This window comes from Cupressus sempervirens, chromosome 8 (assembly GCF_028749045.1).
Source record: "Cupressus sempervirens isolate cs-2001-9-10 chromosome 8, ASM2874904v1, whole genome shotgun sequence".
Lineage (NCBI taxonomy): Eukaryota > Viridiplantae > Streptophyta > Pinopsida > Cupressales > Cupressaceae > Cupressus > Cupressus sempervirens.
Genome location: NC_143125.1, coordinates 33,443,489 through 33,464,841, shown reverse-complemented (window position 1 = coordinate 33,464,841; position 21,353 = coordinate 33,443,489). Strand labels below are relative to the sequence as shown.

Genomic DNA, 21,353 nt, shown 5'->3' with positions numbered 1-21,353 from the left:
CCAGGCATAATCTTAGAGGTATTTGGTATGGATGAGTATTAGAATGGAACTAAGGATATTATCTATTGCTCATACTCTTATTAATGTATGTTGACATGTTGGGTTGCCATCAATGGAAAAGAGAGTTTGTTGGAAACAATTCTTCAATTGTATGTTTCCATTGATGTTACACAAATGTCAATATTAATTGAGTAATGAAGAATTTACAATATTAACTAAGCATATTCAATATTGACCAAGCAATCGGGTAATGAATAACATTCAGTGTTAACTAAACAATCGGTTATGAAGGATATCATGCTTGTAATGTTAACCGAGTGGTCAGGCATCAAAGGACTTCCAATATTAACCTAGTGTTCAATCCTAGTATTGATCGAGTGATAACAAAATACTATTATCTAATAATTAACTATTTGAGGCTGACTATTTGGATGTTTAATGATTATCTAAAAGGGTATTCAAGCCGACCTATCAAATCTTATGATATATATGAAAGATCAAAAAGAGAGGATAAGATGTATAAGAGTAATACATGGAATAAGATGGATATGTGAGCAAAGGAAAAGGTAGAGTAGGAAAGTGTGGAACATAAGCTGCAAAGAATATTTTGATCAGTAAGGATCCCAAGGTCAAGCCAGAATAAAGATTCAAAATTGCAAAGGAAGTTGGCTCATAAATTAAGTCAAAATTGTTGTTACCCTCTAACCATTCTAGTAGTGAAGAAATCTCTTAACAGAGTTGACTCAACGATCATATTGAAAATCCTCTCACAAGGTGACAATTCAAGATTGAAATTTTTGAAGACCTCTAACTAGGCCGCTCCTAATAGGGTGATCAAGATCCTTTAACAAGGTCATACTTAATAGTATGTTTTGTAACCTTTGTCACAGTTGGCTCCTAATAGGTTTCACTTCAGAAGAGTGAAAATTATTGTGACTAGTTGCATGATGATTTTTCCAAATTGGGTTTCCATGTTAAATCTTGGTGTCATCTGTGTTCATGTTATTTGCTTTATGATTTATATTTCTACAACTAAGTTACTAAAGGTTAAAACAAATTAATATTCATAAGATTGCTTTGTTAACCAAGTGACAATAATAACTTAGTTATAACCAATCTGGACAATATTGCATTATCAGTAAAAAGTTTAGTTTGACATCTAGGAACAGGGAATTATTTTGTGTGGTAACTGACTCAACCCTCCCCTCTCAGTTACACTCTTCATTTTCAACATATTTTTCATCATAATGTGCATCTTACCATCATATCAACACTACTTTAAAGTTAGTATTTCTAATATTAGAAGTATCGAGAACCTTGTCATTTTGTTTTCTAAATTAGAGGACACAATAATACCAACCTTTGAAGAGTTGAATAATAGTTTTTTGGGACTAAGTCATTTATAATAGAAAGGTATCATAATCCTAAATAACATTTTAGTTAAGACCAATCCAACTAGGATCTCTTCAAAACATAACAAACCAATTTCACACTACTTGTTAAAGTCAAATACACTTAACTAGGGACTAACAATATAATGATTTTACACAAAAATCTTAAGCTCCATTTAGCTATTATATTTTGAGCTGATTTTAACATGATATACTAAGCACCCATAATACAAAAGATGGTGATCAATAAATAATTTATAAATTCCATCCAAGAATAACACTATGGATGCATATTCATCACAACCAAGATTCTAAATCGAATTATTTTCTTTACAATCTAGATAAGTATTTACAATTTATAGATACCATATGTGATGAACTTAGTTTTGTTAGCATCAAATCCTACTTTTTTTTTTTCTTTTAACATAAACAAAATCAATTAATAATACTTAAGACCTACCATTTCATTGGTTGCAAGATTCTAAGTACAAGTGAATATATTTCCTGGTGGATTATATAAAGGACAATTACATAATATTGTTCTTCATTTTAATAGATACACTAACATTGATTACGAGATGATTAATTATTGTCAAAATGAATAACATTAGAAATTATACTCATAGGGAAGGGTGTCTCACCACCTAAACATCTACACATTTTAGAACTAAAATGACACTTTGGAAACTATTGTTTTATTATTCAACATCATCTACATGAAAATGAAAATGCAAATTCATCATTATTTAATTAATACTAGCCACTCTTAACATTTAACATGTCTGAAAAGAACATAACAAAAATAATTCAAATGAATAACCATACCCTAGTTGGTATTTTTTTATTTGTAGCATATCCTTAATCCTAAAGATAGAAAATCCTTTCTTAACAATAAAGAGATCACATATTTTAAAGTTAATACTATTTAAGAGATTATATTCTTAGCTCTAAGAGAGTTATTTATTCTCCTGACTTGTGGTTGAAATATATAGTCCAATATTCCACCATGTGTCTCCACTACGGTTCTCCTTATGGTCTATTGCCTCTTCATATTCTTGATATTTCTTCTTCTTCTCATGTTCTTCTAAATTATACTATGAAATCTACTCTCTTGATGTTGAAGAATCCTTTGAACCATAATATATTGATGGATATACATTCTTGGTTACAAACACATATCATTACTCCAAAACCCATTTGGAAACATAAGCAAGGAGAACACTATCATCAATTGTAAATTTTTCCTCTACACCATTCACCATTTTTCTTCTCCTCATCCTATTTTTTTCCTTTTTAGGATTAGATAGATGGATAAATAATAGTCACATGCAAATATAACCAATATCACAAATGACTAAAGAAAACATAATCAAGCAATAGACACAAATGTTTAACGTGGTTCACCCAATCCCTAGGCTATGTCCACCAAATAGTGAGTCCAATATTATTATTCAATAACTTCAACTTGTTACAATCTTCAATCTCCTCTATAACTCAATACTACTGCAAGAAGCTTTATATTCACTTAAGAAATCCTTAACCCCAAGCCAATATTACATGACTTATGTCGGCTTAACAAGTTAACCCTAAACATAATTGACGAGTCAACCTTAGAAAATGGTTGATGAGTCAACTCAAAAAATGCTCAACGAGTTAACCAAATAAAACACGGCTTATGAAAAAATACAATACTTTCCTAATGAATCACCACAAATCAACATTCCCCTCCTCATTTTCCATGCTCTATACTTGTCCTTCTCACACCATATTGTGACTTAACTATTTTTCTATCCTCTTTATTGATGTAGAGTGATAAATGGCTCTTCAAGTATCCTTAGGGTTCCTTCAATTTAGGGTTTTTCAGGCACCTTTCCACAAGGCCCTAGACACACCAACCTCTCCTAGATTGAGACTACTCCCAAACCTTGCCCAAGACACACCCTTGTGTCCTTTAAACAGCTAGGCAATCTGATTTGCAAAGAAAAATCACACCCCTTTCTTGAACCCCTAACCCTCAAGCCTACTTAACACACCACTTCCACTTATTGTCAAGCATCTTACCAAGACATCAAATACACTTATGTGAGTTCCTTCCCAAAGTCCTCACTATCCAACATATTCAATGGAATCACTTGCACATAAAGTGTTCACTAGTCAATTGATTCTATCAATTTAACTACTTCTATCCACACACACTCCAAGGACAACTCCTATGTCTCCTAAAGCACTCACATATTTTTTTAATCCTCCATACATCGATCTTTTCTACTTTCTTTCTAGCTTGTCACATCGATGCCAATCCTAGGGTTCCACATAAAAATTCAAAGATTGTTGCAATAAAATTGAAATCAAATTCATTTTATTACATACAGAGACTGGACATTCCCTACAAGATTGACCAAATCCAATGGTGGAATATGAGGTCAGGGTCATGAGAAGACAAACCCTTGTTTGAAAAGTTTCGTAGACCAATTCCCACAAAATTTGATAGTTTTCTCTTGTTTTTTAACCAAATGCACTTGAAACAATTTCAATGTGTAGTTAGCTCATTTCATTAACAAAACATGAGAAGTGATCAAAGAAATCAATCACTACCTAATACCAAATGATTAATACATTGTGGAATAAAAAAATAGATTTTTGCAAACTAGAATTCTCCTCTTTGTGCTCCAAACTTCATTACATGCCCAATTGACTTCAACATACTTATTAGGTATCCCATCAAATGAATCAACTAAAAATTCAAATTGGCTAACTATTGCGAGAACCTAATTCCAATTTTTTGTTGTTTCAAATATTGAAATTTGTTAGGCATGCAAAACAATGAAAGCTTCACTATTTTGCAAGTGGTTTAATCCATCTTTGTGAAATGGCGATACATATGAACTTGATAACTCTATTGTGCCAAAATGTGATCGTAAGTGTCCTACTATGACCAATTATGTGAGTATAGCCTAGAAACATTTCAAAACTAACCAAGTAAGGATTTATTGCAAAATTGAACATAAAATGATTAACCCTGGATCATCCACGAGTCAAAGAAGGAGTTGCTCCTGCAACATCTGTCCATGCTAGAATAGGAGCCTTATTGTTTTTGGTTAGGAACAAAATTAACAGACATATATACAAATATAAAAGCATATACAAGGCAAGTGAACAATTTTACAAAATGCCTCAAAGAGATGTCCCCTCATGGAATACAATGGTCATAGGTATGCATAAAATGATTTTATTGAAGACTCTTTAGAAACTTTCCAAAATGTGCAATTGTCAAGCATAAACCAAATTCTTCGTCATCTCACATCTTACTCATGGGTGTTCCATAATAGGAGATTTGAAAAAGGGTATAGAAATATATGAAAGTATAATGGATGGATGTTTTTGTTGTATATTGAATATGTAGGGAATTGAAAAGAAGCCAAGTGTTGAATAATGCTTTTGAATGCTAAATTTAATAGAAGAGATGATGTTGAAATATATTAAAATCCTTAACCTATTGCAAAGTAGATAAACACATACAAAATTAGATTCAAGAAAATGAATTCACAACACCAGCTATACGTGGGAAAACCCTTTCGAGAAAAAACCCTCCACTCCAAAGCCAAACCCAATTGTATTGTCAGTAGCAACAACAACAATTACATACAATCTTTGAGCCTATGCTCATCAAGATATATTACAAAAATAGAGGATTCTAGGAAGTATTTGGCACATAAAAACTCCTTAAAAGATATCCAACCTAACCACTCAAAATGCACTAAGTAGCTACATATTTATAGAGCTCAACACAAGTGGAAATAGCCTGTGGTTTCCAAAACCATCTCTAATACCAAAGAGATATGTGATGTCAACATACTAAACTGATGACATGTTGCACATACCAACTTCTACTACAACAAAGCATAACTCAAGCATAACAAACACCATTTCATATGCAACACCTACCTTATACCACTTGCCAATAGTGAACTTTGCCATAAATATAAATCACCAAACTAGTAACTATCATAATCATTACATAGATTTAATATAGAAATTTATGACACTAGCTCCTTAATATTAAGACTAATAAAGTGGGTTAAAAGAAAGAAATTAATAAAATATCAAGTTTGGACTTGAAACTTGAGACACCTTTATCCTAACATGAATTGTATGGATGAAAGAATGGTTTAAACATTGCACATTAAGGCATGATTGTTAGGCTAAAAGTGTTAAATTGTTAAAGTCGACTTACTTGTTCCAAGCTTAATTTTTTCTTTTAAGGTATGATGTCTAAGGGTGGGCATGAAATGTGTGTGGAAAAAAAGAAAGCATGGTCTAGGCACAATATCCATGAATGAAATGAGATCTTAGAAATTACAATAATTACAAAATTCACACAAAATGGATTTCTTGAGAATCTTATAACTTTCCAAGAGAAGGCACTTAGCAGTGATTTGGCATCAGTTCCTATGCACCCTTTTCTCTCAAGTCCCCCCCACCCATCCACACACTCCTAAACACCATTTTCTTGACTCTTTATCCAAAGAAATTCTTCAACATGGTGGAGGCTTCCCAAGTTGTCTTGTGTTGTTTTCCTTTTCCAAATAATGAGCGCACATGCCTTCACATGGTTCTTTTATTGGCAACCTATCTCCCATCCTTCCTTGTAGCAAGGTTTTTCATTATTTTATTTATGATTATTTTCACACTTGCATGGTTTAGTAGAGATTGCGTTGATGGTATGTGACAAATTGAAGTTGATACATTGATTATCTCTGAATAAATGAATGGGAAGTATTATAAATAGATAAATTAGAGAAGACTTTGAACAACACACAGATGTGAGAAGCAACCTTTGATTAGATTCTTGAATGGATTCAATCCTAGATCCATATTTTCTTTAGATTTCCTTGATGTTTTAATGCAACAACAATATCATAAGACAAAGAAGAAATATCATCCCTTACTTGTAACCATGTAGCAAGAGATCTTCGTTGCAATACAATTCCTCACAAAAATCAAAATTTTCTATTTCATTCTAGAGTTTAGAATACTAAGTTAAGAGATCCATTCTTAAGTCATCTTAATGAATAAAACTTTGGATTTCTACCAACTTAAGAAAAATATTCATTTTCACTTGCAAAATGTTTTCAAGTGAGGAGAAACAAAATTTGGGGAATAAAATATGAAAACCCATACATAACATGATGAGGTTGACCTTATTTCCACCAAAGTCTACTATTTTTAAGTGCTGGTCACTTTTTAATCACATGATAAAAAATTGAAACAGGAATTTTGAGGCTCAAAGGATCCGTCCCTCTATGAAGCTATGGGACAATCATCTAAACCCATATTAGGATAGAAGAAGCAACATGAAGGTGTGAAGAAGGCCAATAATTGATAACCAACAATCGAGAAAAATACTCCATAATAAAGCATCTCGAGTTCTTTGACTATTCCAAGTGAACAAACTATTTCGTGGAGATATATCAATTAACTAAAACTAATTAATATTTTGTAGATGAAGAATACTATACTAAAGGAGAGTAAGAAGTCTACCATTTTCATTAAGGAATAATTAAACATCAAAGTTACCTCCAATAATCCAAGGATAATCCTAACAAGAAGTTAATTATCCCGAAGTGAGTTCTTGGGAGAGCATTAAAACTAGTGTTCAAAATATAGATTATTGTTTGTGAGAACCCCTTCTAAAATGAGACCGCCATTGCAACTCAAAATTATTTAAGAAACATGTTTGGACACAAAGCACACATAAGAGCACTAGATACAACAAAAGCAAAAATAATGATATTTTTAAATCAATGTTACAACTAGAATTTTCAAGATATAATTTGTAAAGCTTGGCCTTTTTAAGGATAACCTAAAGGGGTTAAAATTTTTAATCATTTTTCTATATATATCTTGGCTAGGAATATTTCCATGCTCTCTTACATTCTAGGAAATAATCATTGATTGAAATGGACAAGAAAGGGATAAATCCAATTTGTTGCAAATTGTTGTCTTTGAGCAAAATCTACAAGAATGTTTATTATAACAACTTTATGTATGGAAGGCTAACATCAACCAAGTGCAATTTATTCAAAGAGAGGTTAGAGAGACGTAAAAACTTTGGAGTTGGTCATGAAGCTATAATATAAATATGACAAAAATATCAAGAAAAAGAGAGGGGAAAATTGAACCTGTAAAGCCAAATAATGAGACTTGAAGCATTGAATGACATAACCCACTTCTTAAAACAAACTTAATTTTCCAAAATTAATTCACAAAATGTATCTAATAGACTTCAATATTTATTTGACATTAAAATTAATTGAAAAATTAACATCAACTAGCACTAACCTTTAATTTTACTAAATAAGATGGATATTATAAATTCGTAATGACCAGTACTTGCATGATAGTGATTGAATTAATAGATTGTTAAATTATTAATATAAAAGATTTAAAAAAGAGAGTAAATAGTTAATAATATTGATTAAAAGTTGAGTTGTTATAAAAATAGATTGTATAAAATTAATAGTAAATTAAAAAAATTAATTAAGGGACTATATATGATACGTAGGAGATTGATCAAGAAACTTGCCCCTTTATCAAATATTAAATATGTTTTGAATTATCCATTCTCGTATGCCTTAGCCTTTAATTTTGTTTCTGGAGAGCATTCAAAAATCAAATACAAAGGATATATTGCTGAAATATAATTTTTTAAATAATTTTTGAGATTATATATATATAGTTTTGTGATTAATTTTTAAATATGTAATATATTTAATAATAATATTGGTTTCAAAATATATTTTCTATCAATATAACTTCTTAATGGTGCCGACCAAAATGAATTATGGATCTAAAAAATGGAGTCCATACGACAATGAAATCAACCAATCAAAGTGGTGAAAAATATATTTGAAAATATTGTCTACTAGACTAAAATAATGATCTTGCTCTCTACACTTTTTTTAATGAGTTTGATTCATAATGTAGACTTATTACAAATTTTGAATTTTGACTACACTAAGAATTATGAATACGACCTGCGCCTGATTGTCCATTTGCAATCCTTTGGTTACAATTTAGACACATGAAGGTTGACTGTGATTTTAAAAACCAAATATCAATTCATCATATTTTGTAGAAAATTCCAATTTTTTATATCATAACAATATGTATAGTTTTAGTTATAGCCTTTTGCTAGATTTTTAATATGCAATTGAATTCAAAACATTAGATAGATCTCTCTCCTAAAATGTCCCTCATATAACTTTCCCTTACAATTAAAATCTGATTCGTTAAACCATCAAATATTGTGAATCCTGTTTTTGTTGAAATCATGTTCAGTAGCTGCCAATGAACTTGTTAGTTTTAGGTAGCTTGGATAGTTGTTCGTCCTCATGTGATTAATTGGCAAATAATTGTTAGAGTTACAAAAAATAATTATATGTTAATTAATTGACTCCTTCTAGAAGCCACTAGTAACCTATTGGTTAGGTTGGTTTAATCGAGAAGCAACTAGAAACTTCTTGGTTGAGTTGTCTTGATCAAGAAACAACTAGAAACCTCTTGGTTAAGTAGTATAAAAGGGGGTCAAGGGAGGCATTTGGAGAACATAACAAAACAGAGAATAACAAGAGTTGTAGAAGCATTTGCAGTGTTAGCAAATGAGTTTATAGTTGTTTTGATTAAGTAAAAACAAGTTTTAAAGGACTTGAAACCTTTTACAAAGTAACCAAGAGTCTAGAGAAAAAGAAGCATAAAGCTAACATCAAAGTCTACAAGCATAGTTCACTAAATAACAGGCCTCCAGAAAGAGCAAAGAAAAACAGGAAAACAGGAGACCAACCAGAAATAGAGCTGAAAAGACAGCAAAGGAACATCAAAAAACCAACACCCAAACAACTACATAGTCTTCAACAGGTCAAGAGCCTGGTCAACCAAGATGTGCATATTCTCCGCAGTGGCCTTCACCTCTTCCATCTTATTCTTCTCCTCATGCTTCTTAGAATGAGCCCGAGTGCATTTGCTAGGTCCCTAGTTCTCAGCAACAATAGGGAAATCTTGTCCTTTATCTTGCTCATGCTTATTCAGGAGACTGCTCACATTATCTGCCATAGTCTTTAAAGCATTACTATTATTATAAATCATTTTCTTTATCATCTTTTCCATATTATTCACCTTTGCCTCCAGGCTTGTCACCTTCTTCAAATTATCACTATTAGCTTTCTCCAATACCCTGTTTTTTGCTTCAATCTGTAGGATCTTTTTCATAAGGTTTGTAGTTGTTGGTGTAAATAAGTATTTACTATTTAAACTTTACTTAAGTTTACTTAGTTAATGCATATTCATATTAGTTGTCATGTAGACACCTAGGAGTTTGCATATTCATATGAGTTGTCATGTTAACAACATAGTAGTTTGCACTCCAATTGAGCACATTTTGTCTACTACATCTTTTTATGAGATACACCTTTACATTCTTATCCTCTCATTGTTACACGTACATTCATGCACTGTGGAGGATAATCCACTCTTGGTGGACATGTGCTTAGTTGTTATGCTTATTTCTTGTATGACTCCTAAACATATCAGTTGCCTTTCTATACAAGACACTTCTATGATGTATTCATCCAATTATTTGATTAATCCATTATCTTTTGATCATATTTTGTCTCTCTTGTGCTATCTCTTGAACTTCTAGATCTTGGCATTTCATTCTTTCCTTAGGCATATTCTTACATGGTATCAGAGTTATACCAAATTCTTACATGGTATCAGAGCCATAGGAGTTTCATTACATAGCCATTGGAGAGATTTTTTTGCAGGTCAAGATTGAAGCTTGCTAGTGCAAACTAGATGTTGGTATTACATTTAAAAGGTCAAAAAACCCCTAAATTGACTTCTGTTTCATCAAAATCGAACATCTAAGGCGAAATCTAGAGTCATTTGATTTTTGGAGGTCCGATGGCGATTATTCAAGAAAAATAATTACAGAGGTGATTCTAAAATAATGATATCTCCCTCATATGGATTCCTTTTTCCAAATAATTTTTTTTGTTTAGGGGTGGAATTTTGTGATCTACACATTGCTATAGGTTGTTTGCAATGCCTATTCTTGAATTTTTCTGAAAATCGCATATCCCAATTTTTACAACTTTAGAGGCTTCGTTCGGGCTCATCTGGACACATATTCAGGTGCTATTTTTTTGAAAGTGCATGATTTTTTGTCTATTTTTCAGATCTAGTATCAGTTTGGAAAAATTATAAGTAGACATAGTACTTTCAAATTCTAGTATCATTTTGGCCTATTGGCACTCGTAATTAATTAGATCCTTGAGAGGTCTTGTGTCTTATCTTGTTGAATCCGATATAGCTTCATATTTGTTATTGTAACCATCAAAATCAGAAGTCCACTTTAATTCATTTTGACAAGTGAAAATTGTACGTGCACTAAGTATAAAGTGCTAAAACCATTTTTTTTTTGGCTAGGGCGGGGGGGTGGTTCTTTGATTGAGTGATTTGGGGGGTGTGTCTTGAGTGTTTTCACTTCTCTTTCTCTTGTGTTCTTTTATTTCGCATCACGAGTTCTCTTAGGTTTCCACTTTTAACTCCACATAATTATGCTACATGGAAAATTAGAGCATGGAGTAAAATGATGGAAAAAGGTTTAATTAATTATGTTGATGGAACTATGATTGCACCATCTGATCCTAATAAACTAAATGAATGGAATCATAACAATAAGGTTTTTATTGGTACTTTGAGGAAGTATGTACATGAAGATATTATCTTCTATATTGATAATTGTAAAACAATAAAGGAAGCATGGGATAAGTTTGCTAGCTTGTATGCAAAAGTAGACAAAGCTAAGGGTTTTGAACTTGATGAAAATCTCATGTCATTAGATCCAAATTAGTTTGACACAATTCAAGACTATCACCAAGGCACATGAGCTAAGGTAAATGGTTAAGGATTGGGAAATTACCATAGAGGATGAAAAATTGATTTATAATTTGATGATGAAACTTCCTCCAAAGTATGCATCATTTTTTTCGAGCTTCAACACTCATAAGTTGACCTTAAGTTCTTCCTACACCATGCTTTCATTTGATTCCTTCACAAAGATGTTGATGGTAGAACAATCAAACTTGATGAGCAAGGGGATTCTCAAGTCTTCAAAGTCCAAAGCATTGATGGCTGGTAAAGGGAAAGAACACTCAACCTCCTCACCACAAAAAAAATCCAACCATAAGGGAAAATCATCCAAGAAGTAGTTTCTTATTTGTGCATATTGCAAGAAGAATGGACATGAAGAACATCATTGTTACAAGAAGGAAATTGATGAACTCAAGAATCTTGTCAAGAAGAATCAAATTAGTCTACCTTCAAGAATGACTCCTTCACCCACTTCTTCACATTCAAATTTTGATAAAGGAAAGGGTCACATGGGCAAAGGCCAAGCCTTAGTAGCTACTTCAAATCAAGATTCAGAGAGATCGCTTCTAGATTCAGGGGCTTCTCATCATATGGCATCTTCATAGTCTATGTTTTCATCATTTGATCCTTGTCATACTCCACCTATCTTGATGGGAAATCATATTTACATGAATGTTGTTGGGAAAGACATTATTGATAAAGGGGAGGGATACTTCAAAGATGTGTTGTGTGTACCTCACCTAAGTCATAATCTTCTTTCCATCTATTAGCTCACTCATGGAGATAGAAGAAGGACTGTGGGATTCACACCTGATTCAAATTTTATCAAAGACTTGGAGACTAGACAAACCATTGCTACAGGGGTGGGTGATCACACATCTAGGCTATACTACTCAGATTTTGATCATGATGATGACAACAATTTCTCAACAGATTTTGATCACACTTCTACTGTTGATTCAGACTTTGAGGAGAAATTTGGCTACTTGAACTTAGGTGTTCTCACATATGATCAAGTTCTTGAGCCTTCCATTTCTTCTCCCCCTACTGATATTTCATCTACTATTGTTCCTGATGATAGTTGTATTCTGATAGCCATAGATTCAAGTGATTCAGTGCAACAAGATATTTGTTGTCTTCTAGACTGAGTTCCATGGGATGACTACTTGATAGACATTTCTAGTTCATTTGTGGAGTCCTACATTGCATATTTGGGAGACACTATTGATGACATTCATCTTCTCTTTGGTGAAGATGATTCTTCTTTAGTTGTTGTGAGGGAACACACTGACCCTCATCTTCATTCTCTACTTGATCGATCTTTTGAGGTTGACATGATGGTAGATCCTTTGATACAACAGTTGGAGGAGGTCACTTTCTCTTTAGAGGAGACATTTGAGTCTTTCATACACATTCTACATTCATCCTCAGTTGATCTTGATTTGTGTTTTCAGCAGAGTGGCATAGTACACATGATTTGGAGGAGACACTTTTCAATATTGACATGGGGACACTTGAGCAGGTTTTAGAGATTTCATACATTTTGAGGTTTCTTCCTATAGATGGGAGAGGCTTCATTGATACACCTTTGTTTCTATTTCTTTCTAAGGAGAGGAATGTTGTTCTACACTCATGGAGCAGTTTCTACATCGAGCCTGAAGCATCTACCACAGGTGTAGATTCTACATTGAGGGGGGATTACTTGGTCTATCTTCCTCTTCTTCTCTCTTATGGGAGTGGGGGGGCGGGAGCGGGGGGAGGATCTTTTCCTCACATGAGGCCTTCTTCTCTCTCATTTTCTTTTATTGTACTTATCTCTCTTTTTGGAGGGGGGTTTTTCCTAGGTGGTTTTCCCTCTTTCTCCGCTTTATGAGAGATTGCATTGCATATCTTTTGCACTTGCATATTGTACATGGGTACCTAATATGACCTAGTAGTCGAGACCCATCTTGCATTATTATCTAACTTTTGTGAGCTTAAGTATATTCTTCTAAGTCTCACTTAAGGGGCAGTTGTTGGTGTAAATAAGTATTTACTATTTATACTTTACTTAAGTTTACTTAAGTTAATGTATATTCATATTAGTTGTCATGTAGACACCTAGGAATTTGCATATTCATATAAGTTGTCATGTTGATAACACAGTAGTTCTCACTCTAATTGAGCACATGTTGTCTACTACATCTCTTTACGAGATACAACTTTACATTCTTATCCTCTCGTTGTTACATGTACATTCATGCACAATGGAGGATAATCCACTCTTGATGGACATATGCTTAGATGTTGCTTATCTCTTGTATGACTCCTAGACATATCAATTGCCTTTATATACAAGACACTTCTATGATGTATTCATTCAATTATTTGATTAATTCATTCTCATTTGATCATATCTCGTCTCTCTTGTGCTATCTCTTGAGCTTTTAGATCTTGACATTTCATTCTTGCCTTAGGCATATTCTTACATGGTATTAGAGCTATACCAAATTCTTACAACAACGATGGCAAACAACCTTGCAGTGTTTGCAAAGGCGCAATGATAGCAGTGGGGAATATCAACTAAAGAAATTAAGAGGTTGTTTGAATTTTGCCAGTGAGAGGCAATAAATTTTGTATCTCTTGATTCGTTGAAGTTAATATATTTTCTATCTGTAGAATTGGTTTTCACTTAAAGGTTTTTTTAGGGACGATTTGTCCAAAAAATATTGTGTTCTTTGTGTTTTGAATTTCTTTCCATATTTTATTGGTGAAGTTGTAATTGTGTTATTTTTTTTATACTAGCTGTGAATTTATTTTCAGCAATTTAATAATCGTTTATGATAAGAGATTAATAATCAGTGACTGCAATAGTGTTAATTTTCAGAGAACTTAATCATAACAAACAATTTGATCGAATCTACTTCACAAGGGTAAACTTAGAATGTGCATGTATAAAAATTATACACAAGCAACTGACATAAACATCATTCTAATGAATGAAATTAATAATCTTTAAAACTTCAGAGCCAAACCTGGCTCTAAACCAATGGCGGATGATGATTCATCCAACAATTGGAAAAATGACATTATAATACATTTCAAGTTTTTTTGTATGGTCCAAACCTATCTGACAGAATGAATACTTCTTAATTCTTTTCAAATTTTGTTTTGGAATTTGACAAAATGAAGCCAAAATTTAAGAATCGCATTCGACGAAGCTACTGAGGAGGGAGCAGATTATACGTACGTCAAGATTTCTCCCACATTCCAATTGCCAGAGTTTCATATACCCACCTACTTTATTTTGTAGTGTAAGATCTATCTAAATGTTCAAGGTTTTCATTTTGAAGAACTCAGATAGAGGCTAAACTGTCAGAAATTCAGCTTTTAATATTCCCATTACTCTGTTCAAAATTTTAAAACAATAGCATGTTCTTGGTTTGTAAAAACCATATTTGTTCGAAAAGATTGTACTCTACTTGATTTGTGAAACGTCTGAAAATGGTTGGTCTATCAGATATTGGAAAGTATGGCAAGTGAACAAGGGGGTTCAAGAAAAACTGATTAAAACGCTACTGAATATAATGGATACAAAAAATGAAATTACAGATTTACAAAGGTATATTAAAATATGAGACACCAGCAACTTTTCTTGATTACAAATTGTTATTACAGTGGGAATTCGTACATGTGACCAAATTATATACAGATAATTACAAACCCTTGAAAAGATTGCTAATCAAGGGCAACTTGACAAATAATTAGCAGTGTTTCGATTGAAATGTAACATTCAATTCTAATATTTTCCTAGGTATTTTCTACAAATTTCTTAGATATAGTGGATGTGATACAATGGCACATCCCATTCATCTTTTGCCTGAGATCTTAATCGGCCTTTTTGTACTTGTAACGGCATGCACAAGAAAGATATATGACCAGATTGGACAGGCTAAGTAGTGCCAAAAGCCAAAAGAAGTAATCCAGGTGACCTTCATTCAAATTATCAGGTATCCATCCTGGTTTTCCCCCTTTGGTGGTGACATATGCAATGACTGTAACAATGAAGCTACTTAAATAGTTGCCTAATGCTGTTGTAAGAAGAGAAAGCGCACTGCATAAACTGCGCATAGCATCAGGTGACTCATCATAGAAAAACTCCAATTGTCCTATGAAGGTAAAAACTTCTGCAGCACCAATCAAGCAATACTGAGGAATTTGCCAAAGAATGCTCATTGGAACTGTTGTGGTGGTGTCATGAACTAAGTTATGACTTTTTACAATATCCAATCGCTTTATTTCAACCAAAGCAGCTACTGCCATAGCCATTACGGATATCAAGAGGCCAATGCCAATTCGCTGCAGCTGCGTAAAACCCCTTTCTTGCTTAGTGTACTTCCGTGCAAGTGGTACAATTAGGGCATCATATATTGGAACCCATAAAATGACACTGAGAGTATCAAATATGGATAATGATGCTGGAGGAATATGGAATCCTCCAATGCTGGTGTCTAGGGTCATTCCCTGTTCGACAAACATTGTAGACATTTGAGCATAAACAGCTGAAAAGACGATAGTAGTTGCCCAAACTGGAAACATACGAAGGAGAATCTTCAATTCCTCAACTTGGGTCACAGTACATAGCCGCCATGGATTAGAAAAACCACCCTTCCTAACATCATCATCTGTCATTGTAGCTGCTCTGTCGAGGCACCTGCAAAATTATAAACTCTTCAATAAGAAAATATCCAATTTTGCAATTTGCTGCATCACATCAACTAGCATCTTTATAGTGTGCAATATTTTCTAAAACATGCTATTTCCATAAGGACAAGAAGATTTCTGCAATCCATAAGAAACTATCAAATTCCATGCTTCGGGATTCGATTGTGTGATTAATTTTGCATCAATGTTTCGGATCACATTCTGTGATCTATCATCGGGATAAGAGAGAGCATTTTGCATTAACGTTTTGGATCATACTCTGTGATCCATCATCAGGATAAGAGAGAGAGCATCCCAGTGATGCTCTCTTTCTCTTAAACCAATGATGGATCAGAAAGTGTGATCCAAAGCGTTGATGTAAAAATAATCACACAATCGAATCCAGAAGCATAAACTTTGATGCTATTTCTTAATAGAGCATTACAGAGTACTAAGGATTTTGGCTTACTTGAATTCATCTGTGTGTTCTAGTTTCCTGCTTCCTTGAATTGCAGATCTCTTGTCTTGTAATTCATATAGAAGTGATTGATCGTTAGGAATCTCTGCTCGCAATTTGCGCAATGATGCAGCTACAACCTGGCATACCCTAGTGAGAGGGCTACCTCCAGGTTTCTGGAACCTATAAAGTGGAGTACCAGAAAAGAAACTCAATATGGCTGCTCCCATAAATACTGTAGGAATACCAAAACCCCATCCCCAACCAATATTGTCCTGGACATACACAAGAACACTGCTTGCAATAAGAGCCCCAACATTGATTGAGAAGTAAAACCAGTTGAAAAATGAGCCTTTTTTCTTTCTTTCTGTGGGATCGGTGTCATCAAATTGGTCTGCTCCAAAAGAAGAAACACAAGGTTTGATGCCTCCAGTTCCTAGTGCAATTAGGTACAGTCCAAGGAAAAACACACCAGATTGTGCAATAGTTGCTGTTGGGCAATCGGTTTCTGTGCATGAAGGAGGCTTCAAGAATGAGAGAGATGCTGACAACGTCAGTGTTGCCATCCCCTGTAAAAGTCAGAGAACCTTATTAGGCATACGCTCAATGATACAACAATGAAAATATACAACAAGTGAATCTAAGGACTTATTAATCAGACTCCCAACGTAATATTAGACTTAGCATGCTTCATAAATATCAAATTTTGTTTCTGAATCTGATTGAGTATGTTTTTTAGCATCAACGATTCGGATCACACTCCGTGATCCATCATCAGGATGAGAGAGAAGGATAGTAAAGAAAGAAAGCTGATGATAGATCACAGAGTGTGATCCAAAATGTTGATACTAGAAACATTCCCAATCGAATCCAGAAACAAAATTTGATATTAGAAATAGATTGTGGAAATCTGATATCATGAAATGCTACATGAATTCAACTTTTCAATAAATTTTTTTGCAAGATTTTAACTTACAATGAGGTAAATTGTAGAAAAAACTGCAATGGTCCAATATCGTCCCCAGTATGCATCAGCCAAAACTGCCCCCAAAAGTGGTGTAACATAGCAGGTGCCTGCCCAAGCGTTGACACTCTTTGCAGCAGAGGCATTTCCCTGATGTAAAATTTTTGTCAAGTAAGTCACTAAGTTTGTATTGATACCGTAAAATGCCAATCGCTCACAGCACTCATTTCCTGCAATGCAAAAAATAAAAATAAAATAAATGAGATGAAATATTTTCAAACTAAATAAACAGGCTCACATAACCTTATCAGTAAAGCATGTACAGCAGTGTTTACAAACAATTCACATGTCTATTAAAAACAAACCTAAGATGAATGGACAAGCTCTCCAGTTGCCTGTAACTGCTTTAACAGAAGGCCTTCCTTCAGTATCAACAGATCCATCTCCAGTGTACTTTCCTTCCTGTAAAGCATACAAAACATTATATTTATTGCAAACGTGGCACATAGTGACATAAGACTTAAAATCTTCAGGCGGTTTATAACTAAGCTTCTGAATTTGATTGTATTTATCTTTTTTGTATCAACATTTTGGACTATACTCTATGATCCATCATTTGATTTTCTTCACTCTGATGATAGATCATAGAATATGATCCAAAATATTGATGCAAAAAAGATAAACACAATCAATCCAAAAGCTTAAAATTATAAACTGATGGATTGTGACTAATTATGAATTTAATCTTCACACAGTGTCAAAAGGGATTTAAATTCTCAAATAAGGCTATTATGAAACATGTGCCCAATGAGCAACTGGAAGTAAACCACTAAGACTAGTACATGATCACTTCAAGTTTATCCATGTGTTGAACAGCAATAAATCTACTGCTGTTTGTTTCTGGATTTGATTGTGTAAGTTTTGGACATCAAATTCAGAAACAAACAGCATTAATTGTTTCTGGATTTGATTGTGTAAGTTTTGGACATCAAATTCAGAAACAAACAGCATTAATTTCATGGTTTGAGGAAATCTGATAAAAGTTGTGCAATGAATCTAGCCAAGATCAGAAACTTAACAAAATAAATCAACTTCCTAAAACTAGCCTAGTTAGTTGTATATCGGAAAGAAATACGTTGACTTAGTTGACGGTTTGACACCATAAATGCAATTGTTCATTTGAGCTATCTCATCAAATAATATTCTAAACTATAAATTGTTGAAGGTAAATTATCTTTCTACCCTCACAAACTCCTTTTGAAGACCGAATTGAAAAAATTAAATAAGTATTTTAATGGTGCAAATTTTACCCACCACAACAATAAATCCTCCATGAGTCACAGACTTGGGTGATTATGATAGCAAGCACTACAAATAATCGGTACACTAAAAATGAAAATAGAGACCTTTTAATGCTTGTTTCTTACCAAATATTTAAAGCTGCAAGCAATAAGATAAGATACCCAAGAAAAGAAACTGAGGCAAATCCCCTTTATTTACCAATTATTTTTATATCAAAGTATCTTTCCTCGATACTCCCCGGGGCACTGAATTTTGAGCGAATGCAAAGTAGGGCTTGTACGAAACACACAACAAATCGTCAATGGGACAAATCCACGATGTTTTTATACCCGAGCCTAAGGTCCAAATCCCACAACGTGTTCATGCATAAAATAGAGTAATACAGCAATGAACCTGGTTGCTACACATATCAATAAACTACGCCAGGTGCAATTCCAAAGTGCCTTTTAGGCTAGAGAATTCTCCTCAAGAAACGAATTTCGCAGACATCCCCACAAGAAAAACGCCCCGGGTTCCATTCCGAGGAAGATATGTCATTGCTAAAATTAGCAACCTACCTCATCAAAGCCGTCCAACAAAATAGGCCAAGTGAAGTTCAGGATGCATTTAAACCAAACATTTACCTTCAGAAAGCCAATTTACCAAACGCCAAACAATTATTACAAATAAAAATAGTAAAAACATTCCCCCAATAAACCAGATCCAAACCCCCAATAAGAGCTGGTCATGTGTAAAATCAATTACTACCCAAATAAGAGTCCCACGTCAAGTAGTGAGACAAATACAGTTCCCGAATTGGCTATACAGCCGACAGAATGGCTGTATATGACTACAATTCTGGGGTGCATCGTACCAAAGATTCTCTCCTAGGGCTAAATTTAACAAATCACAATTCAAATCGCCAGAATATGCAGTGACGTGAAAAGTTAAGAAATATGCTGCATTGAATTCCAGTTTCAAAGCATGCCAACAAACTAGGCCAGGTGGAAGCACAGGGTGCATTTGAGCTAAAAAAAATATTTTCAAGATCCAATTTGTGGCTCAAACAAAATATAAACCGACGTTCAAATCCATGAAGGACATGGTAATGTGCCCATTAAAAACATATTGAATTCCATTCCATGTTCCAAATATCTCCAAACACTAAGCCAGATGAGTCAAGCCAAAAGATTTCTGGACAAGGGACTGATTTACAATTACAAAACACCCATTAAGCAGAAAAAATAAACAAAACAATCCGATATTTTCTACCGTTTGCTCCAACCAATTTCCCAAGAGAAAGCCCCCATTAACCCAAATCACAGAACTCGAATGCTTAAACAAATCTGATACTCAGAGGCCCATTTACCAAACAAACAGGAACACCGATAAACCAATTTTACGAAAACAAAAACGATGACAATTTTTCCCGTTATTCTGCAGAAAGAGCTGGTGATTTAGTAAACCAAACCCCAAAAAATTCAATCCCAACAAGCAAATTCACAAATAGAGCTTAAAATTGGACAAATTTCTAACCGTTTCTGATGCCAAAAGTGGAGAGCTCCCATCTTCTAACAGTGCAGCCTCCATGGATCCTTCTTCCACATTAGCACCCATTGATCAAACAAATTTTTTTTTTCTTCTTTCCTGAACTTTTTCTCCGCACCTCCTATCGCCAATAATGCTTGAACAAAACGTATAAGAATGGCAGGTCCCGGTCACACCTGCCAGTATTTGAGTTGGACCAAAAGGTATGGCGACAAGCCAATAACACAAGCAACTAAGCAAGGGCTTGAGTAAAGTACCTATGTTGGGACCCAGTAGCAGTTATCGTGGAATCCTTTCATTCATTGCTTCTTATCCTGTTCTATAATATGGATCCTAGGGATCCACGATATTACATAGGAATGGTATTACAGTCCATTTCGGTATCTGATTTTGACTGTGAACATAAAACAATCCAATGTGTCAGATATCATATATGAATCTGATATTCTTGTTTTCTGTGTGGACTAATTTGGAAGTTCTTTGTATTGGAACTAGCTAGCTAATGGGGCGGGGGCCCTAGCTTGGTTGGTCACGGGTTCTAGTCTCTCCCGTCCCCGTGGTACCGGTGGGCGTGTCGCGACAGCGCTATTGGTCACGTTAAAAAGTTTACCTGGCGCACTGTAGTTTATAGGGGGAACTAGCTAGCTAATTTATCCTTTGCTTAAGAAGGAAGTCTGCCCGCTCACGTTTTCCTTTGTTAAGAGCCGTTAACAATGCACAAATTTCATTGCAACTCAAATTTATGATATGAGAAAACAATTAAACAATTTGATAGGGTGAAATTAAATTGTTTAATGACCTGTTAAATACTTCGTCCTTCCTTACAGTTCTAAAAGTCCAAACTAATAAGGTAACTTTTAGATATATTTGTTCATTATAAATAAAGTCATGGGAACTATGTCAGCAGCATGCTTTGGTGTAATATAATGACAGTGACAAAAATGCACAAACCACTGACTTCTCGCATAGTTCCCATGAAATTATTTATATGGATATTAGTTTAGTTTTTTAAATTATAAATTTAAAAATAAATAGATATATCTAAAAGTTATCTTAGTGTTTAGATTCTTAACAAGTCATTAAACAATTTAATTTT

The 21,353-nt window shown here is 33.9% G+C and overlaps 1 protein-coding gene across 1 annotated transcript; it reads right to left on the bottom strand.

The window, feature by feature from the left end:
• Positions 1-14,928: 14,928 nt before the first annotated feature.
• On the bottom strand, positions 14,929-20,382 carry LOC149541446 (protein NRT1/ PTR FAMILY 8.3-like). The gene is made up of 5 exons (XM_089796703.1): positions 20,246-20,382; positions 17,794-17,890; positions 17,441-17,658; positions 16,477-17,033; positions 14,929-16,017 (listed from the first exon to the last, which is right to left on the bottom strand). The coding sequence occupies exons 1-5, from the start codon at positions 20,324-20,326 to the stop codon at positions 15,192-15,194; spliced, it is 1,779 nt and encodes a 592-aa protein (XP_089652829.1). The 5' UTR covers positions 20,327-20,382; the 3' UTR covers positions 14,929-15,191.
• Positions 20,383-21,353: the final 971 nt, after the last annotated feature.